Raw genomic sequence first — 22,874 nt, forward strand, 5'->3', positions numbered from 1 at the left:
TACGCGGCGCTGTCGGCGCGAAAGCTCACGGCTTTCTGGGTGCGGATGAAAAGGGGGAGAAAAGTTTTAACACGGGGTGAAACTCTCAGTAAGACCGGAGACCGCGGACCGAGAAGGCAGTCGCTCGATCATTCTGCCTTTACATTTTCCATCACCTTAGCGCGATCCTCGCCTCGTGAACGAGAGCTTATTTTCGAAAGATCTTTGATTTCCGTCCGCCACTGATCGAGTGACGCGCGAAAGCTTTTTCACGGGGTTGAAACGTCGTTTCGGAAACCGATCGCGTGTATGCGATGCTTTCGGGCTTTGAACAGTTCGACTCCGGTGCAGTGAAATTGAAAGCTTTCGTCGCTCGGAGAACTTATTTTTCCAGCTTTCACTGTTTTTTAATTATTCATAACCACGTGATTACGAGGGAAATATTCACGGTACAGATAAAAGACCAAACCGATTAGTGCAAATCGTTCGATTATTGACACCGAGTGGTATTAAAATCTACGATAAAATTGTCTGGACTTCTGTAGAATGTTTTCGGTGTTTGATTCAACACCGCGTTTCTAACAGCGTGCAATCTTCGTTACTTTTGCAATTGAAAGAAGCGAGATTTTTTTTACTGGTAATTATATTTGTACGATCATTTTTAGCATCGTTGTGTTTGAGTGTGGAAATGTTTTTTTACTTTTCATCCCTGGTTCGATGTGTTGTTCGTATGTGGGCAAAAGTGTCGACTGGTTTTGTTTGCGGATTATACGCGTGTGAAAGATATTACACTTTGCAATTCCTGCGGAACTTCGGTGTCGAAAATAATTTTTAACACCACGGGAATCGGACGTTCGATTTACAAATTGGATGATATTTGCTGTATGAATTATTAAAGAACGTACCCGTGAATTTGCAATTCTAAACAAAGAATCGGCTCGCAGTATTTATCGAGTGAATCAATTACTGGAAACGGAAGTGCCGACAGCATTTTCTGTTACATTCGTAACGTACTGAAAATAAAAGTGAAAACTGTAAAAAATTACACGTGGTTTGAGGTTACGGGTAATAAAAGAAACCGTTAAATGTACTTATTAAGTAAGCATAATTTGTGAAAATTTGCATTAGACGTAGAAGTTATAACGCGTGTGTAAAAGTGGAGCAACTTTATCCCCGCGTGTGTTGCATTATAGCCGAGTGTGAAAAATGAATTTTTCCTTGTACGGCAGGCGTAACGTCTATGCGAAGAAAAATGAAATTCAAATCCACGATAAGATCTGCGCGATCCAAGCTAGACACGAAATCCAGTATTTATAAATTGTAATACGCACAATTAGCGTGCGGCTGTAATTTATTCCAGCGATACAGAATTACAAAAGCAAAGGCGGTTTCGTAACGTATAGAAAATAGAAATCGCTGCAGGTACATCCAATTAGGCGATAATTAACGCACCGATTGCGTATGCAATTTTCGTTGAGCCGTTTTTTCTTTCTCCTGAATAAACGTACGATTTGCACAATTATTTGTAAACTGCAACGTGAAGACGATTCCAATAGTCTTAAAGTAATAAAAAAAAAGAAAAAGAAAACAGACGACATGTACAGGAATGCACCCAAAAGCAGAGAGACTCCAGTCTGGGAATGACTGAGTGCCGAACAGCTGCACCGATTTTTTATAAAATTAGCTTAAACTTGACTTTAACACAGAAATGTAAACGCCACTTGGACGGAAATAGAGCCGACGATACTACGTCCGGTAAAACGAGGCGGAAATTCTTTCGCCTTTCTTATTTCTTTTCCAGTCCAAACGCATCGAGAAAAATCGATGCTTAATAACGACGGATGGAACACGGATACGGAGTGAATTTCTAACGAATGCACGCTCCGTTGTCTTCTGAAATTCAATGCGCATGCTCTAAAATCTGAGAGCAACCGTTTACCAGTGTGACCAACCGTCCCTAACCTAAAAATTTTTCTACGTACGCGAATACGCGAGAACTGTGAAAATTTTTGAGGTTAGAGACAGTTGGTCACCCTGGTAAACATTTGCTCTCGAATTTCAGCGCACGCGCATTAAATTTTAGCAAACGACGGAACGTGCAGTAAGAATTTAAGAATTTACGTTTTCTATTGTATAATTATTCAACGAAGAATTTCGACGAGGCTTTTACGCGATTCAAAAAACTTTCAACGAGTTACGAGCTTAAAGAAACTCACTAATTGCCAAATGTTGATCACGGCGATAAGGGGATAAATGCGATAATGCCAATTCCGTGTTTGCGCGTGTATTTACGGTATTATGACAGCTATCACGCAGGTACGTGTATAATTATTCTCTGGTTTTCACCTCCGATTCGACACGCGCAAAGCCGCATGACTACGGCGTAACTTACAATTAGCATCCTCACAAAAATCGGACAAAAAACTAATCAGAAGAGCAATATCTCTAATTAATTTGATGCCCGGAATTTAAGCCGTTATCTCAGCGTGAAAAATCCAGCTGAAAACCAATCTCAGATCTGATTCCGAGTCTACGTTTTCTTCTCGATCAAAGTATCGAATAAGTGAAATTTTCTCTATCGAGTTTATTGCGCAATGATTTCGCCGCTTGACTCTGGTCTTTAACGATATATTTTTGTCTCAAAAACTATAACCGATTTCTGTGAAAATCTATAGAAAATTTTTACTCACCAAATATTTTTCGGTGACTAATTAATGGCACCGGTATTACAGAAATAAGTGAAATAGCGTTTCGCGGATAAGCATTCCGCATTTTTGGCCTGCGAATAACGGACTCGGACGACTGTTCAATTATTCAATTCTCCGATTTCAATAAAATTATCATCGCTGTAAGGTCGAATGGAAAATGCCCAGAACCCTGTACTTTTTGCCAATAAATCACGCGAGTATCGCGAACGCGTGTAACGTGAATTTGCGATAAACTGACGTCTGTGAAACATACACGCGCTTTGGTAATAATTAAGAACCAAAATGCGGCCGTGAATATACGCAGAACTCCGCGACTATGATAATAATTACCAAATATAATAACGACAACGATAATGACAATGACGAATGACGAAACAAGCATTGCAATGAATTATTAATGAATAATCATTCCGCGTATACGCGCGCAGGATGAGTTTTGTGTTTGTACGTGTGTGTGTAAAGAGCCGTGTAAGTGTATTCGGAGTATAACAGGCACTGGGTCCGAATCGTTGTGTGTACCTTAAGTTTTCGTGTCGAAGTTGTTTGTAGCGTTTGATACTTAATTGCGAATAAAAAGTCACGCGAGCTGCACGATTTCCTTGCAAATCTGTTCTAGCTGCTTATAATACTTATAATATAAGACGTCGTTGCAACAACGGTGTAAAACTTTACAAGATTACATATTTGTGCGTGTAAATATTAGAGTGGTTGTTATTTTGGATTTTTTCAAATTTTTATTCGACCGCCCCGCAGATCAAACGAATGAAAATCTTCTTCAAACCGCAGATCTCGATTTTTGCAACTCTGAACTCTCGCGCAAGAGCTGTCAAGTTTCCCAATTAAAATACACACGTTTTTACAACAATTTCAGTATATATTTCCTCGCAGGAACAATCGTTTGCAAAAAAAAAAAAAAACAAAAAAAAAATCTGTCAATCTAAGAAATCATTTAGCATTTATTCTAATATTCGGTAAAAATATTAGCATTCCGTGTCAGCTGTAACCAATCAGAATTCAAATTTTTTTACGAGTTTCATATCAGCGGACAATTGACGTAAAACATTGAATCGACGATGCTGATATTTTTATCAACCAGTATCATCAATGCCGATTGATTTCTTACGCTTATAAGATTCTTCGTAAATAATTAGTCCTACGAAAATTGAGTAAAAATGTGTATACTTTGAACGAGAAACTTGATTAATTTTTCGAGAGTTTTCAGAATTAAAATATGCGTATCCCTTTTATTTCGAGGAGAATTATATTCATTCATTGAAAAATAATTTGGGGGTCGTGTCTCGATGGAATTTCGAAAAAGTTTTCAACAAAAACCACCCTCGTACACACGGCTCGATAGTTTCTCACAATTTGACACTTGGGTCGACTTTTTTTAGATTCGAAATGAAAAACGAACGAAAGAACGCACCTTTTTGAAAAAGACGCAAAGTAAATAAGGTAGGAAGAAATTGAACCGTTAAACTTTCTCTCCACGCACGCGTGCAGGAAGAAGAAGCCTGGCCGAAGGGATAATGAGCTGGTCTTGGTCGGCGGAGTTATTACGGCCTATGAAGGCTGATCCGGAGGCACTCGAGCGTTCATCGTCGCGGCGGTCACCCCGGCTATGAGAGCGTGAATGTCATGCCTTGCGGATCTGTTCTTGTCAGCGTGACGTTGCCTGCAGAAGGATCAGCTCGACTCCTTCCGCGGAAGAGCTACACAGCCTTCGGTAAGTCTGCACCCTCCTCGAACCGCGTTGACGTGGAAATTTTCACAACTTTTTTCAAATTTCGCATCTCTCTAGCTCACGTCGAAATAACAATTTATCGGTTCTTGTCTTCTTTTTCATTTGAAACAAAGTCGAAGCAAATTATCGGCAGATTGTAAAAGGCACGAAAATACGCAATATATCTGTATTGTGGAAATTGGAAAGGGTGAAATTCAGTTAGATATTGAACTTTTGCAATTGTAATTATCGTTCGTATGATAAACGGAAATGGAGAAATATGAATTAATTATTTTGAAATGCTGTATTTTTTTTTTTTTTTTTTTTACACATAGGAAAACATTGCAGGTTTTTTTCCACAAAAATTTTCCGTTGTAAGTATCGTATACGTAAAAGTACGTGAGATTGAAAAACCGATGAAAAAAACTATTGTTCGGGTTTATTTCTTCGACATATTTTTAGTGATAATTTAATCATCGTTCTTAAATGATTATCAATACCTTTTTTTTTTTTGTAAGTTGTTGTATTCGTTTTCGACCACTTTAATAGCACCTCAATTTTTTAAATTATGCATAACAGCAATCACAATAAAATTGAAAGAGAAGAGAAAACGAGGTTTTTAAAATTCACCATTACAATACATACCTAGTAAATTTTTTTCAAAAATGATTACAATCTTTTCATCGATCTAAAATTCATAAAATCTATTACAACATACTGGATTGTTTTTCCTCAATTTTCGACGTTTAAGAAATATACTTTATTATTTTGTCACTTGATTAAGGTGAGAGTTCGGTACAATTCAAAGTTATCTCATCTTTTAACGAATATTTCTGTCCGATAAATTTGGTCTATTCGTCAAAACTCCGAAATAGACTTTGATTAAAATTTGAACCCAACAAGTCGAGCGATTTGAAAGTTGCGAATATTTTTTCGAAATTCCTTCAAAACGTTCCCATTATACGTACAATCGCACGATGCATTATCTTACAATTGTAGAATACTAAATTTTTTTCATCGACGCACTTGCTACCATGAATTAAAAATTGTTGCAAGAATTCATGGATTCCAGTTTTCTAAGTAAAGTTTCTTTTCACCGCGATATTCGACGTGAACACCAAAATCCCTCGTCAATAATACAGGATATTTTCAAGTAAACTCTGCTATGTTGGGTTGCCTACCACTAAGGAGTACAAACATCGGTAATACAAACCTACCGAGTTATCGGCAAGTAGCGCGTTTAAGTCCCTCGAAATTGAGCCGGAACTGCCCGTGCTGCAAGGTTGTGTGGATTTGGCCAAGCCATTGTTCGTTTGTTTATAACCTATACCGAAGCGGTTCGCAATCGCGTTCCTTATTAACGTTAAAGTGATTGTACGACTTGACTCGACAAAGGTAATAATGACTCGGTACGTCTGTTTTACCGATATTTGTTCCCCTCATTGGTAGGCAATCCAACATACCGCGATGTTTACTTGACATCGCCCTGTAAAACCTCGATAAAATTTCCCCGGCAAATTTTCTTTCCTCGGCAATGTATTTCCTCCTTCGGTAGGTGAGACGGTTTTTCCTGGATACGAGAGGCGAGACGAGATAACAGCGGACAGCGATGAGGCGGACGGAAGGTGATGCCATGCGGGCCGCGCCACCCTTCCGGGTCCTCGGGGACGGGGGCGAAGTCTTCAGGGTTGCCTCACCGCCCCCGGCGCTGGCTCCGGAACCCTACAAGGTCGCCGTATCCTCGATGTCGACGAACAGGGCGCGCAGAAGGTCAAGCTTCGTCATAATCGCCGAGGCCAGACCAGCGACTCCGACCTCCAGGAGCCCTTCGCCCGGTCTCACATCCGGCAGAGCCTCGCCCTTCAGGGGGCGCGGATTTAAGGGCCCGTTACCCCACGCGCAGTCAAGACCGCAGACCCCGGAGGCCAAGGACACGCGGCGTCCTAGTCGGCCGGATCGGAGAAGTGCGTGCAATTCAATTTATCACACCCCTAACGGATTTAAAAATGCAAATTCGCGCCTTAATTACGCTCTAGACCTTGTGACATAAGCGTGTGAATTTTTTTCTTTTTTTCATTCAGTTTTCTCAACGCGCCAAAACCTTCCAGTGAATCGTTGAACTTTTCTCGATATTTTATAGTAACGCAGCAGGGCTTCCACTCTATCAGGAAACCTGAAAATCCTGAAATGATCAGGGAATTTAGTCGATTTTTTTTTGAAAAACTGAAATTTCAGACTGAGGACTTTCTGGAATCGGCGTGAGATTGTTCTTTTTCCTGTTTTCTGCTCCGTTTATTTGTGAATTTTCTGAATGTATTGAAACTGTCTAGTAAATCGTGAATTTTTTTTTTCTCGCTATATTTTAGTAACTCAGCAGGGATGACACTCTATCTGAAAAACCTAGAAGGATCAGGAAAATTCGTCATTCTGATTTAGTGATTTATTTAAATCTAAATATTTTGGAGTGTATAATTTGAAACTTTTGACTAATTTTTTCTGGACGTTGTTGTACGTTTGAAAGAGAGAAGACGTATTTGGAAAACTGTAATTTTAGAATTGGAGTAAAAAATATTCGTTTGAAGCTTTTGGCCAGAATACGTTAAAAAAATAAATAGACATTCTGTATAATTATGAGACTTGCCGAAAGAGGTTCTTGTAAAACGGCCCAGGTTTTAGCTCTTCGAATTTTCCACGTCAACTGCATTGAGTCGTGAGTCAGAAAAGTTTCAACGAAGGTTCTAAGATTACGGCTGAATAACTGCAGACCACGAAAACCGCGAGTAGTAAAATTAGATATCGCATTAATTTGCGTTCCCTGCTTGCATGCCTCGCTGTTGTACGATACTCTGCTCGTTTTTTCTTTTGTCGAATTCCCGAGGTAGGTATATTAATACTCCGAAGAGACTCCGCGTACGGATTGATTCGGAAACAAGTTTTCACTACCGAAAAATAATTTCAATGCCAAATTCTCAGAATTTCTTTCGATAAAAGTTATAAAAAGAACAATGCGATGTAAGGATAATTGCTTTTATTAATGCTCAAGTAACGCAAACTGTAAAACAACTGGTTTCAAGTATCTTTTGGTATTTCAAGATGTCGGTAAAAACAGAATACTAAATCTTTGTTCGGTTTCATCGTCAGTTGGTATTTTGAAAAAATTCATTTGGCTAGCTGGTTATCTTGATTCTTTAATTTAATCGTAAATACGTAAATCTGTCGTCGAATTTACGAACTCGATTAATTTCTGACTGCATATTTCTAGTGTCGGCATCGCAGCAAAATAGCCCGAAACGCAGCCTGATTCCGCAGCCTGCGCGACGCCGTTCCGTGTCGTTGACGAAGACGGAGAACGTTCGAGGGTCTCCGAAGTACGGACGCCGAGCTGGTGCGTCGATGACGGCAAAGAACTACTTGGAAGTGACGCCGGCGGCGGCGGGTCGACGAGGATCACTGAAGGTGCCGGGTCTCTCTCCGATCCAGGGAACGCCGACGAAGCCACCGGAGAGAAGGGGCCAGCAAAACGTCGGCGGGAAGAAACCATCTCCCGTAAAATCGCGGCGGAATTCGGTGGCGCCACCACCGGCGAAAAGTGGCGTCAAGGTAGCGCCAACGACGCGATCGAAGCCGCCGAGCAAACCGACGAAGAGTAAACCGCAACCTGATACTTCGCCGTCAAAGATTCCCGTGAAAAAGAACTCAATCTCGGAAGCTAAGAGCCCGAAAAAAGCGCCTCAGATGTCCCAGACCTCGCGGCGTGGCTCGGTGGCCAAACCTGTAGTTACAAAGACCGCCGAAAGGGGGGATAAAACGTCGCGGGAAAAACCGGTGGAGCCAAAACAGGAGGCGGAAAAACCCCAGAAAAAGACTGAAAAGAAGGCGACTTCCGTAGCTGAAAACGAGTCAGGAAACACCGTTGGGAACGTGGAGGATTCTGTGAAACAGTCGGAGGCCAAGGCCGAAGAACCGAGCCTCGTTGAGCTGCTTAAACAGTCCTCGGGGGCCAGTGGAACCTCCAGCGTCGTAAACACGACAACGGTTACCGCTGCTCAGCCTCTCAAAATCGACGCGGCGGCGCTGCTCGACGGTGAGATCGGCAAGGCTTCGGAAAAGGAGTCTGAAGTGAAGCGGCGCAACCCAGACAGCGGGAAAAAAGCTCCTGCCGTTAGGCCCTCCGCCATAAGCGTTCCGCCGCCCACTTTGCCCCCGAAAATCGACGGGGCCCAGAAAACATCCGCTGCCACGACGAAGCCTGAAGTGGCGTCTGATTCTCCCATCCGAGAGCCAAAACATGAGACCCCAAAGAACCTGCATCAGGTTGTCGACAAGCCCAATGGTCACAATGCCGATGGGAATAAAACGCATAATGGACAGGCTGTGAATGTAAGTGGAAAAAATGCCAATGTGGAACACAGCGAGGTGACTTTGACGCCGGATATGAACCGTGGACGACATCCTATGGGCAGTGCTCAGAATCGCGTCAACGCTGACGGTAAGATTTTTGTTCGTTGCAGAGCTGATTCGTTTTTGGCATTTGAAGAGACTCTGTTTTATCGAACTTATACATGGTCTTCCAGCTAGTGCTTTACCTTAATCACACCCATAATCAATTTTCTAGTATATGATGTACCCCTTTTTGTTGGCTTCCTATGTTCCCGCATACGCGACAAAATCATCCCGTCACCTTGCCAGCATCTTCACCAGAATTCCGATCATCTTCCACGAAGGACATCCTTAGCTGATGTTACTAATCTTAGCTACATCACCTTATAATGCAACTTCTAATGACTGTTAAAAAATTGCCAACAGTGAAAGGGACCAAGGAGAATGCTGACCCGACTGCGGAACCGCCTGCGGGAGAAGATCTCCACGCCGCGTCTAAAACCGGCAGTGTTAAGAGCTCGGACGAAAGTGTAAGAAGTTCGGCGCGGACAGTTAAGAGTGACGGTATAAGAGCAGCGATGGACGTGTCGGGGAGTGTAGGAAGTAACAGTTCAAGTGTGGTGATTAATCATCAGGGTAGTGCGATTAGACGATCGGAGGACATCCACGGAATGATGGGCAGTGCGGTGTCGCTCAGGTCGACCGCGGGTTTGTCGACTGGTTCAACGGACACTGGTGTAAGCGTTAACACGATACGCGGGGTGTCTTCCGCGAGGGAGAAACGTGGCATGCACATGGTAAAGCAGCCCCAAGGCATCGAGACTCTGAGCGGAAACGTGGTTCACCTGGAGCAGAACGGAGAACCCATGTAAGTTTGCTGTTGCCCCGTAAATTTATGCGCGGAACCTAAGGGCCTAGCCGGACCGGAAGTCGGGGTTCCTTAACCCCGGGACAGTGTCTGCCCACTAGGTACACACACTCAGGTGGGGAAAGCATTTCGCTTCCGAGGACGAGCGGGCAAGCTGCTTATCGATCCCTGACCAGATTTGCATCGACGCGGGGAGAGACAGAGAGAGAGAGAGAGAGTGGGGGGGATGAGGATGGGGTCGAGCCGGGGTGTCAAAGGGTTAATAAATTTGATCGCGAGATCGGTTGACCTCGGGATTATTCTTTCTACCTGTGATACATTAGCTGAGCGAAGGTCGTTGCTTTTGGAACGAATCGTTGCCGTCTTTAGCACACGCGGTCGCGAGCGCTAATTAGAATCATCACTGTTTAGCTGGAACAGACTCGCAAATCTGCGAGATACAAGTTATGAACAAAAAAGGGGAAAGGAAAATTTTTGGTAGAAGTATAAAACGTCTTTTCTTCAAATGCCGACAGGCCACAAACTTGGCTGTGATTTTTTCCAGGGCGAGGTTTCATGAATTCCCCCCCCCCCCCCCCCCCCCCAGTATTGCACACACATACACGCAAACGCACGGATGTTATACACTAACACAATGTCGAGTGGAAATATCGTTATGCATAAGGAGCTGAAGTAATAAGTAGCGCGAATTAGCGCCTACCTTATCGCACGATCTACCGTAGGGATCCCGATTGCTAATCTCCGAGAGACTTGCCTACCTTCAGAAAATGTATACCCTATACCTCGCACTTCTGGCTACCCGCCCTTCTGCATATACATACTTGACTATGTACTCGGTGTCGCAAAAATACTCTATGCCATGATTCTTCTTGGTCGTTTACCAAGCCCAGCTGCTTATTTTTTGTCAACTGTCGACTAAACAGTTCGGGTGTGTCGTACAGACTTGAATTTTTTACCTGATGTATAAAAAAAAAACTTGATAAATACAATTCCGAAAAAGAGCGAACGCTTAGCCGGGAATTAAGCACCGTTGGAAATGAATAGTACGTAGCAGACACTTGCGGACAGCGAGGGATCATGGCGTCCATAAATCTTCGCGTTTAGTCCACCTCGCGACTTTGAACCACGCTTTCTCGTCACCAACGTACAAGATATTCAAAACTGAGTTTTAGATCACTTCTTTGGTCCTGATAGAATGAAAAACCGCTCATAATGTCTCATTGAAAAACTTTTCCCAAACATTATTTGCAAATGAAAATTGCTGGCCAGTTTCATCTCGATACCATATCTGCATGTGTGTCGCAATCCACGCCATCTTAGCCTGAAAACCAAAATCTTGGAAAACATCACGATTATAAGTGGTCGAACTATTCCCTGTCCCTTGGATCTTGTAATACCAAAGTCTCGGTCAGCTCCGTGACCTCTGTTCGAACGACACCCTGTACACATCGGGTGTCACGCAGTCCCGCGAACTTAGTTGTGCCCAGCGATCACCTAGAGCCTCGCCACGTGAGTCGATGGTGTGTAAAAGTGTGTTATAGGCACCGAAGTGGATGGCGGTGAGGCACATAGCCGAAAATCGACGCAGTACGTAAGAGAGTGACCCAAGCAAAGTCGCGTGCGGCCAAGGTCGAATATCGCGCTGTATTTTACTGTGTCTTTGAAGGTGTGCCTGGCTTTCCTTCGGCCCGTCGCCTTCCTCCTCTGCAGCTTATGGTTGGCCCCCTGCAGCCTATCGCCATCCCAGAAGCCGCCCTGCGACGTCTGCGGTCCCGTTTTACCTCGGTATCAACATACATCATGTCCTCTCGACACAAACCACCCGCGACTGCGGAGGGTCGGCTTATTAACAATTCACTATAAATTTCACGCGTTGCTGATGTCGGTTAGCTGCGGATCCAACATGCATCCGTTACACACTGCAATTACCGTTAAATACGTTGTTAAAGCTGAAGGCGTTCGCGTTTAACCGGCCTCTCCAATACCCCTGCACATCCAGACCATGGACTGATGAATCGAAGTAAATTCTTGTGTCACGATTTTCACTCGTGATAGAAGATTCGAAATAATCTCAAGGTCCATGTCACCCAATTTTGTTCACCCAATTGATTGAAGAAAACCTTTGTAGGCCCGCCGTAGAAAGTATCATGTGCGCGAACTTGGCCGTTGATAATCGCGAATCGATAGCGGTGTCAAGTTTAAACCTCGGGTGACTTTAGTGGTATTTAAAAAACTACGGTAAGGGGAGGTGACCGCCGTTCGTCGTCGCGGGAACGATAATTATCAAGCTGAAAAATCAATCCTCGCGTATTGCGTACTGTGCAAACATATCAACCACAGTCATTCGATTCATCGGAATTGCGAGGTGCAGCGAAGAATGAAGGGTGAAGGGTGAAGGGTGAAGGGAGCGAGGATCGAATGGACGTTCCGTCATCGCGAGGGTGTAATTTTTGGCTTGCCTACTCATTCGCGGATTCTCGAGTGGTCAGCGTAGAGCGCAGCGAGTAGTATCGATTGCAAGACGTATGCAAGCAAGAAACCAAGCAAGGAAGGAGTTAGGCACCAGCGAGAAATCTTTGCGTGACTTAAACTTGGGAGGGAAAATGAGCCGGCAGGTTGCGCGCCCACCGACTGACCAACCGCTGACCACGGCGACCTGCAATCCCTGACTCGCAATCAATCCAAACTCGCTTATCGTCGCACTCGGACGAAACCGAGAGAGTCGAAATACGCGCTCAGATACTGATTTTTCTGCATTCGTACTATATTCCAACGTCATTTTTCGCGGCACGGCATGACGTAGCCGAACCTCCAAAGAGCAAAGTCGCTTCTTTTAGAGACGGCGAAGGCGCGGGGCGGAGGAAAGGGGTGAAAAAATTAGGAGGATCATCGTCCTTTCGCCGTGCTGCATTAATATTCAGGAATTAAACTTGTCCGTCATGACTGCATGAATTACTTTTTAAAGAGTGTCGAAAATCGTCCGGCGATTTTAGCGGTCTGCGTCTGAGAAGAGGTAAATTTTTGACAATTTTTTACCTTGATCTTACTAATTCCTGCAATTTCACGCCTCTACAAATATCGTGCACAACGTTATCCATTATTACAGTAGATCTTTTTCGTTTGCCTGGCTAAATGCTGCGGAATAAATGTTTTTCTTTCAAATTACTCGCCGTTTTACCCAGATCACGATTTAAAAACAAAAATCTCTTCGACGCTTTTGTTCACAGTATTATGGATATGCGAAGACTGAATCAATCAGCCTTTACGTTGATAATTACACAACTTTATTCAAGATTCAAATATATTATAACTTACCCGCTGATTACCGTAATCGACGTATGATAACACGTTGCAATGCGCACGATTTAGCGCAGTGTAGCGTATACGCAACGCAAGACTGCATGAAATGAATTTTCAAATCCGCATTCTTTGTTTGAAAATAAGCTGTTACGCGTCGCGTAGGAAAATTATACAAGAATGCTCATACCCGGCCATTTTACGCTTTCGATTAGGAAAATATACCTACGTGCATATTTATTATACGCGACGTGGGCAAAACTGGGACGTAATAATTGGCGAAAGTGCAAAGTGTGCATAAGACGCGGACAATACGTGATGCGATATTATTTCATTCCCTCTATATTATTACACGCTTTCCCAAAATTATCTTTAATCAGTTTTTACTCGTTAGTCAACAGTCGTGATTTACACTGGGGGTGAAAAATATTGATCCGTCCGTTGAACGACGCTGCGTTACAGCATTATAATTTCCATGATATGTATACACATATTCAGAAACGTGTATTCCTGAAAGGTTTACATATATATACATAAAACCGTTGTAACAATCCCTACACCGCTAATCGTTATTATAACGACGACGAGGAAAATCAAATCAATAGGAAATTAGCTTGATGGTTGAAAGAAAATTGACTGCCAAGAATTTCAGGTGATCGTTCGCAACGTTGCTTTAACTTACACGATTTACACACAATTTTCGAAAAATGCAAATCGTTTCAAAATGAAGGTGATAAATTTTTCGCGGTAACACGCCGAGCCGCACAATCGATAAAAAAGGGTTGCAGGTGAATTGAGGAACGTGAACGGAAGTTCAGGGTGTCATGTATACGTCTGTATCGACGAGCACAACTCGAGGAGCTTAATAACGCTAACAGGTTTACAGACACGCCTTGCTTTCAGGCTGCCGGGTGCCAGGACATCAGATCCTCATAGAAAGGACCAGGATCAAGACTTGCGCGGTGTTCCCGACGAACCCGAGAGCCGTTTTAAAAGGATATTTGACCGCTGCTGCGGGTGCTGCAAGTGCAAGTGCAACTGTTTCGATCTTGGAAAAAGCATGAGGTGTCTCGCCTGCCGAAGAGGCTTCAAGCCTCAAATGAACCAACCCTCGATGTTCCCGGGGACCAATACCAACCCACCGACGGGCTGTTTGTCCAAGATGAAAGCTTCGAGCAGGTAAAATGCCCTTGTCTTCTTTTGTCTTTATTTGAACCTTACGCTGCACACCTCCTGGGTATAACACTTAGGGCGATCCTTGAAAAGGTCATTTTTAAATTTCTAATGTCTCACCCCCGTGATCGAATCCAAATAATTAAAAAAATAGTCTGTTCGAAACCAGTCTGAAGTCGACATTTTGAAATTCAAAATAACTGATTCAATATAGCAGTAGGTACCAAGTGATTTTTGGTATGTTTGTCCGCCATATTGGAGCGGCCATATTGAATTTCAAAATTTCGAGTTCAGATTCGTAATTAGTAACTCAAGGAAATCCCCTAGATGAACTTTTATCGAAATCCGTTTGATAGATTTACTGTCTCCTTGAAAAGGGTTAAATGGAGAAATCAACCCTCTGACAGCACGAGTTTGAGTTGAGATAAAATTCTAAAAAAACATTCAGGAATTATTTTTTAATTATTTGTATTTTCTTATAAAAGAAATGATTTTTTAGAAACGTACTGAATTTTGTATAGAATTTTATTGCATCTTTAATTAATAACTCAGAAAGGCTAGTTCGGACATGAACAATTTTAATTTTTTCAAAAACGTCGCTTCAGAATAGAATGTCTATCAAATTTTATCGAAATCGTACGAAAAGGTTCGAAACCATATCGTACAAAAAATTTTGAATCACGTCGATTCGAATAAATCGAATGCAGTTGAAGAACAAGGGATGATTTTTCAAATTTCAGAGCTTGGAACTATTTAAAGTGAACTCAAAATTAAAACGTGAAAGGTTGAACTGACACAGTTAATTTTTACTGCCGTCTACCTGAAAAATTTATACTCGTGTACAGGTGTTGCCGTCTGCCGAAATGGAAGGGATGTTCTCGAGGAAGTCGCGTCGCTCCTGCAGAGGATGCTGGCTGTTGCCCGCCGGAAAGAAGGTGCGGAGCAGTATTCAGGAGGCTCTGCAACCGCTGTTCCTGCAAGCGTCAAGACTCTACCCAACAGACGAGGAGCCTTCAGGCCAAGCAGAGCCTTACCAGCGTCACCGCCCCGGTTCTTCCGGAGGTAAACTTGGGGGATAAATTCGTCACGGAATTCGGTTGCGTTTATTAATCTGCGATTCCGATCCGCGTTTTGGTCACGCGTAACGACAGCTTGACCGGTCGCAGCCCCGATTTTGACCTTTTCGCAAACCTCACCGAGACCTTTGATAAGAAATCTCGGAGTATGTATTTAAGTTGCGATCTCGTGAGATATAAAATTTTCGATAGTTTTCTGGTTCAACTCTTTAAAAAAAAAAAAAATAACTTTCTGACTCCTGTTAAAAGACTTTTTCCATGATTATATCAGGGATTTTATCAAGGAATTGAAAACGAAGGGGAATAATTGGAAGTGAAAATAATCCGTTTACCAATTGAGAATTGTTGGAAAAATTAATCGAGGTATTTTTTCAGGAACCGAAGAGTAAGATACCGGAAGTGTTGGTCGAACACAACGCGATAATGCGAGGAGCGATTCCCTGTCTTCCAATACCATTGGCCTGGTTTTGCCTCGTGTGCAATGTTCTGATACCGGGAACAGGTGCGAATTACTGATCCCACGTTTCCGAATTTACAAAAACTACGACCACATACCTGTCTGCGGAAATATCCAGATGAATCTTCTGGCTCATTTCAGGCACATTTTGGAGTGGATTGTTCAATCTGTGCGTGGGACAGCCGAGGTTCTCCACTGTGGCCAGTCCGAGAGCAAGATTCGGTGCATTCTTGGTGAATACGGTAGTCGGCGTGGGACAATTGTTCACTGTGTTATTCTGCCTCGTTGGATGGGGATGGAGCATCTGGTGGGGAGTCATGATGGTGCGATTGGCCAGTAAGTATCGAGCCTTGATCGATCATGTCGGGAACAATTGAGAAAACGGAATAAAAATGATGGTGGACCGTTCTTGTATCGACAGGAAGCGCGTGTAAAAGTGGGAAAAAATCATTCAAAGTCGATGAAACTTCATCGAGTGCTTTAATTCGAACGATATTCAAACGTGTGAGAAAAGCAGATCAGAGTTATCGTTCGAAATGCAGTTAATGGAGAAAACGAGCTTTTCCGATAAATTTACCGAGTTTTTCTACATGCATACTGTCGGTGAAATTGACGCGCATATTAATTGGCGTTCGAATTTTCATCAGGAAAGTACAAGCGGTACCGAGATTCGGAAGCAGCTAACAACGACGTCGAAGCTCAGGGTGGTAACGACGTGTCGACGCTTCCTCCAGGAGTTCCAAGTCAGGCACTACGGGGTATAGAGAGGGCGCGTTGAATCGATATTTTGGTAGTAATATTTTTTACCGCCTGTAACAATTACTTCGTACTTTATATCATAATAAACATAAAGAAACACATGTCAAACGAGTACATAAGCTGTATGCATTATTATTACGATATGAAATTTGTTACTATTTCTTAGACATGTAACAATATAAATTACAAATGGAAGGATTTTCTCAAAATGACTATACAGTGGAAGCTACCTGGCCTCTGTCTGTAAAAAGTTTCTGGATTTGTTTTTTCTTTCGTTTTTTTTAAAATTATTTTAGAAAATAGATTAAGTTGTATACTGACCATGTATTTGTAAATATACCTGTGTAATCAGTGATACTCCATATATACATAATCCACATTCTGAATTAGCATGTCATGTAGTTATACATACGGAGACACATTTTTTTATACGTTTATTATACATAGTTATAATAATAACAATAACAGTAAGAATAAAAGTATTTCTGTAAACTAAAAGTATAATATACATATCCCATTGTTATACAGAAGCAATTGCAATTTACGATATATTGATTAAACTTTGCTTATGTAAGATATAAAAAATAAAAACATATACGGATATAAATGTACGAATTTGTAACGTCATTCATCAATCTGAACATACGTATTCACGGTCATACATGTATTTTCTTTTAAATTTGTACATAATTTTCGCAACGCTTGGTCCGGGAAGGTTTGCATGTTACACAGATTCGAACGTCCGAAGATCTCCGAACGCAGCCGAAGGCGGTCGACGGCGTCTTGTGGCCGTTTGTGACCACCAGACGAGTGATGGCCAATCAGGAGCCATGATCGGGAGAATTCGGCGTCCGTCAAGCTATCAAGACGTGCGCGGTCCGCGGATGAGTCTAGTTAGTCAATATTCGAGGAGTTGTGATCGTTGTTGCGTTGCTGAAGATATACCTACATTTTCATCGACGTTCTATACAAGTATGTAGATCTATTTCACCTCTCACTAATATACTTTTATTCAATAAGCCAATTTAGAATTCATTCTCCATCAAGTTCAACTCCTATTATTTTCTGTGCTAATTGGTCTGGAAGTATCGGTTCCGACAGTCATCAAACCTCAGAAACAATTTTCTACGAATAACAATTTCACACTCAACAATGTTTTCTTGAACGTTAAAGGCAGATCACTGATATCAATTTTAACTAATATTTCCCTTTGATACTAGTTCCTTTTCCGACCTTCCATTCCTTGCGTAGAGTATTGAAAACTAAACACCTTTTGTTCAAAAAAGTAGAGCTGACCTCTTTGGATTCTTTCAGTCAAAATTTGGCTAGTTTTCAAAAACAGTCGCATGCATTCTTTGTTATATACATGTATAAATTTCTGAACAGAAACGAGATCCTTTACCGTATGGAAATACTGATCAATACGGAAAAATGAATGATTTCATCACTGTTTTCCTCCGGGGTAAGATTGCTATCTTCGCTTCTTAATCATGTATTCACGACGGCCTAATCGATGAGAAAAATTCCTCGACTAATATGCCACTTAAAAAGTAGTACAAATACGAAAAATTGCGACAAGTTTGGGTTAAAAATGCGAAACCTTAAGATATTCTCTATCCTTTCACAATATGAAAACTGAAACGGATCCAGAAGAAGTTTTTGTTTTAAAAATCGTTTATATGTTAAATTCCAGCTTTCCGAAGTCGTTTTTGCAAACTATAAATATTTGGCCATTGGGGGCGTCTCTTTGTCATTTTTGAGACGGCTTTCATATCGATTTTCGTCAACTGTGTTTTATATTAAGATTAACCGTGCTGTGTGAGCTAGGACTTGATACTTTGCTGTTCTTTGCTATGAAAGGAAGCAGCACACTTGACTTGCGCACGCGTCCTTGAAACCTAACACACTCTGCGATTGAGATATTAGACGTATATTTCCCTGAATGACAAAAATGCGTTTCGTGCTTTTCAGCGATCATTGCCAAAAACTGCAGCCGGTTTTCCGTCAACACATCAACACCGATTTTGAATTTTTTTATCGAGATCACGAGTAACTTTCAAGTGTGAAGTGTTACGCTCGAAGCGCTGCAAGCGGCTGCAGTTAATAGTTCGTTTTACGGTCTTACCGTTCGAGCAAGGCTCGGCCGTCTCTCTCAGCTGTAATCAATGGCGAATAAGTTAAATGTAGATACATATTCCACCAAATTCAGTAACTCCGAACGCAAGTCAGCTGTTAACTTGGACGTAAATTGGACGCTTGGTTAATCGAGATTTTGAGAAAATAAAAGGCTGATAGAGTAGCGTTATTCTATAAAAAGTACAGAAGGTAAGAACAGACGACGTTATTGCTCAATCCGAATGTTAGCATGATATTATTTTCACCCTTTTACGATATTCAACAATACATACGAGTTCTTGTTCAACTTCCTTACAATGACAGATAACAACACAACGTACCATTCGCGGATCTTTGATCCGATAATAACATCAACATATAACTTTTAGCACTGAACGAACTCGCGGCAGTAAATTCAAATCGAATCAACGTAACAACGAAAAATTGAGGAGATCAAAATACTGTGACACATCAGATCAGCCTGTCGACAATTACTTGCCCAAACATGCCGAGAGTTGAAAGAGTCAATTGCGGCTCTAAGGTGAGACTTAAACTCGAGAAGAAAAAGTCTGCCTCTGCGGTCGAAAGTACCGATTCACATCCATCCTGCTCCGATGTAGTGCCTAAGACAGACGACTGCGTCATTCATGACGAAGACAACACCCTGTTCGAGAGGATCTACTCAGACTTGATAGTTCCAAAAATGCCAAACTGCTCGTGGGCCATTCACCGCAGCCCGCTGCCCAATAAAACCATCGTTGCCAGTGAGCTCACCGCCTGGACTGAGCATAACGTCGAAGTTGCGCCGCTGTACATCAAACAGGTAACTTGGGTGAACTCGAGGAGAAAGAAGCCACATGCATCAAGCTTGAAGAATCTTTCGTATCGTTCTATGCAAATTTAATTATTCTGTTGCAGATCGTATTTGACCAGAAGTTGAATTTTGAAGTGTTTTTTGTGAACACTAAAATGGTCTTGAAGGACAAGCCGAGTGCTCCTCAAACTGTGGAAGAGTTTGAGCATATACTGGCTTATATTGACAATATTAAATTGTGTCCGGGAGGACCTGCGGTCACGGAATTCAGCAACGTTAGTATAGAATGCGCTTATAAAGACCCGACGGAAAGGTGGCGGCACAATTTGTGCTCCCTTGAAGCTGTCGGCGAATTGGTGTGCAAGTCCTGCTTCTCGCTGCAGGAAATACTTCAGAGGCATGTACAACGAAACAAAGTGAACGGCAGATCTTTACCATATTCCAGAACGGAGAAGAGAAAAGTTCCATACCGGAAAGCTAAGCGTATTTGAACAATAAACTTGAAAAGTTTGTCTTTCAACGCATCAGGCGGTATCGTTTTGTTGAATAGTGAGGTAACTTGCGTTACTGGAGTGCTACGGTGACTTACTGATTTATGGATTGTATCGTGTCACGATACGTCCAGACCTTTTGCAATTTGGATCTATATAAATTATATGCCAATAACTGGTCTTAGAGCCAAGAGAGGAACAAACTTGTTGCAAAAATTGTTTGCAAACTTTAAGTTTGAAATTAAAACATTCTATTCGTCATTAAGTCGAATCCAAAAATAGTAAATTATCGTTCAGTTTTCGTGGTATTTAACTTTTCCGATTTTATTGTTTAGACAACACGGTTTTATCTTATTTCGCTCGAGTCGAAAAAATGCTGGGATAAAAGAGTAGATTTGAAAGGAACAGAAGTAAAATAAAACGTAATTTACCTACAAACTTTGGAATTGAACAATGTTATCCTATCAATTGGTCAAAATGCTCCTCTAATCAATAACTTTACGCAGAATCTTTGTACGTATGTAAAAAAAGTGTTTTTTTTTTTTAATTTTTTTATTATTTTTGTCAGCGATGTATTTTTGAAAAACGTACTGTTTAAAGAAAATTTTCGAATTGTTAACTACAGCGTGTAAGAACTACCTCAGTATAATCGTCGATAATTTTAGTTCTTAAATAATTTGTGTATGTGCGTATGTGTATTTTATTTTTTCCTTTGATTAACGATGAGTTTGTTTTTTTTTTTTTTTTTTAACTGTTGACATCATAATAACCACGCATATAAATGTATATTATCAGATATAACAACGAATTATGATGCCACTATAAACTGAACAGTGAAATATTTTACCGTTTGATGATTTAATTCTTGAATAATTGTCCTCACCAAAATAATATCCCATATTCGACCTGGCCAAGGTTGAAAGCAAAAGAATAAGGAAAAATCATACGTGCATCGACATTGTTCTTACATTTCGAAGTAATTTTCAATCTGGAGATACTTTCAGTGATCAGTTAGGTAAAAGTATGAACGGTTGGAAACATCACCGATGTTATATATTCTATTATAATTTATTTTATATATAAACATTTGATACAATTTTAAATTTTATTCGTACAATTCAGTGTTTCAGCATTTATAGATAGTTAATTAGATTTGTATATAACTATAGATTTTTAAAAATTTTATTTAATATAGAACAAAATAGTTTTCCGAGTGATGATAAGACAGACGATCGGATCGAGTGACCAAGATTTATGTATTATTTTTGGCATGATGTACAGTAAATTTATTCTAATAATCATTCAACCTTTTCTCGTGTGCTGTCATGTACCAATTATTGCTTTAATAATTGCAGCTAAAAAGTTTGAAAGAATCGGATGTTGACTCAAGCTAAGTATTCATTTCCGAATCTTGTGCCGTGAATTTACAAGATGAAAAAACACGGAAAATCTTACGAAATTAGTATTTGATTTGAAGCGGTTTGAAAATTCATTGCACGAGTTAATTGTTCGAATTTCGTTTCTAAGAAAAAGAAAGAAAAAAACAGAGAAAAAAACTGCGCGTTGACAGATTGCGGATTCAGTAACTGTATGTTATAAATTTGTCGTCGTGAATCTGATTGTTTTAATTAGGAAATGCATACATATACGTGTGTATGACGTGATCGTGTGTGTGAAAGGGAAATAGAAAGACAGAGGGAGAGAGAGAGAGAGAGGGAGAGAGAAGTACAGATAAATTTTGATCACTTACATAGTATTGTACTTAGAAGGTAACGATACAAAAACGTACGTCGTACTTCCGCTCGGATTATTTTTAAAAATAACTATTTTCAAACTATACCCCTATATAGTTAATATTTTCTTACTCCTTCGTCTTCTTCCTCTCCTTTTCCTTCAATTACTGGGTTGTCCTAGTTTAATTTACGTACGCAGTTGCGTATATATGATACAGTCGTGATAACTTCCGATGAAAAAAAAAAAACTTGCAAAAATCTATTGTGTACATATAGGGATCCGATAATAACGAATTATTTTTTATTTCACAAAGTAACTATCAATAAACTGAAATAAATAAAGGAAAAACAAAGCTTTTCTCTAAAATCAAACTATTCGAACGGTGTTCATTTTGTTTGCGTCGATATTCTTTTTCTTTTTTTTTTTTTTTTTTTCTCTCACTCTTCAACAAGGTTGTTATCACGAACGTTAAATTTTTTTGCACATACTACTAATTCGCATCATACGTGGACTAGACTTGATTACTTATCATTAATAGTAGGGTTCTTAATGCGATATTGCGATAACACAAGCGAATTAACTAAAGGTTCAACAGCAGACACAAACATCTACCGCCTTAACCTGCAATGCCAACAGTTTTCTCATTTCACCAGTGTTTCGTATGTTTAGTAATAAACGTGACAATTTTGATCGAGTCTAGAAGATCAGGTCCTTTTATCCTTGCATAAAGATGGCGTCGTGGGCCGCCAAGAGTGCTGAAGTTTTATTTGCTTTTCACGGTCGAGTTACTATTTCGAAATAGAAACTATCGGTTTTATTCGAGTATGCAGGTGACGGATAAATACTAGAAGTTGAAATTGTTGTCATATCAACGAATGGTAAGTCAAATTTACGGGCTAAAATCGTGAGACGGACCGTGGCTTGAATCATGGCGACCGTGCGAGGATTCCGCTATTGGTAATATAGTAATAAATTCTGGATAAGATTCAACGATTGCATTGCAGGTGAAAGCGTTACAAATTGCCTAAACTTATGGAAGGCTCATCTAGCTTTGCTAAACACCGATTATTTACGTGTACATAAATAGTGTATAAATTAATTAAGTACAAAAATTACAAACTTATTAACAAAATGTTGGCAAGACTGGGTTTCGACCGAATTAACAGGCTAAATATTTTTAATTAATTTTTTCATCTCTTTTCGCGCCATTCATTTGTCCCCTTATTACGTTTCTCGGTACATAAGCAGTTGCGCCGATTATGCATAACGATTAAAGTATTGTGTGACGATAACGACTGCG

At 40.9% G+C, this 22,874-nt stretch overlaps 2 protein-coding genes across 4 annotated transcripts; both read left to right on the forward strand.

The window, feature by feature from the left end:
* The first annotated feature begins 477 nt into the window (after nt 1-477).
* Nucleotides 478-17,013, forward strand: LOC124182842 (protein stum). 3 transcript variants are annotated; one of them, XM_046570594.1, is made up of 10 exons: nt 478-616; nt 4,082-4,413; nt 5,966-6,374; nt 7,673-8,899; nt 9,217-9,658; nt 13,859-14,134; nt 14,974-15,190; nt 15,580-15,706; nt 15,803-15,997; nt 16,309-17,013. In XM_046570594.1, the coding sequence occupies exons 3-10, from the start codon at nt 6,020-6,022 to the stop codon at nt 16,437-16,439; spliced, it is 2,970 nt and encodes a 989-aa protein (XP_046426550.1). In that variant the 5' UTR covers nt 478-616; nt 4,082-4,413; nt 5,966-6,019; the 3' UTR covers nt 16,440-17,013. The 3 variants fall into 3 exon arrangements, with proteins under 3 accessions (XP_046426550.1, XP_046426549.1, XP_046426551.1); XM_046570593.1 differs by lacking the exon at nt 478-616 and adding an exon at nt 3,339-3,373; XM_046570595.1 differs by lacking the exon at nt 478-616 and adding an exon at nt 3,339-3,373 and having other exon boundaries at nt 5,992-6,374.
* Nucleotides 17,014-18,588: 1,575 nt separating this feature from the next.
* On the forward strand, nt 18,589-21,679 carry LOC124183969. Its single transcript, XM_046573203.1, has 3 exons — nt 18,589-18,745; nt 18,925-19,358; nt 19,454-21,679. Exons 2-3 carry the CDS (start codon nt 19,041-19,043, stop codon nt 19,838-19,840), a joined length of 705 nt encoding a protein of 234 aa, XP_046429159.1. The 5' UTR covers nt 18,589-18,745; nt 18,925-19,040; the 3' UTR covers nt 19,841-21,679.
* Nucleotides 21,680-22,874: the final 1,195 nt, after the last annotated feature.

This window comes from Neodiprion fabricii, chromosome 5 (assembly GCF_021155785.1).
Source record: "Neodiprion fabricii isolate iyNeoFabr1 chromosome 5, iyNeoFabr1.1, whole genome shotgun sequence".
Classification (NCBI taxonomy): domain Eukaryota; kingdom Metazoa; phylum Arthropoda; class Insecta; order Hymenoptera; family Diprionidae; genus Neodiprion; species Neodiprion fabricii.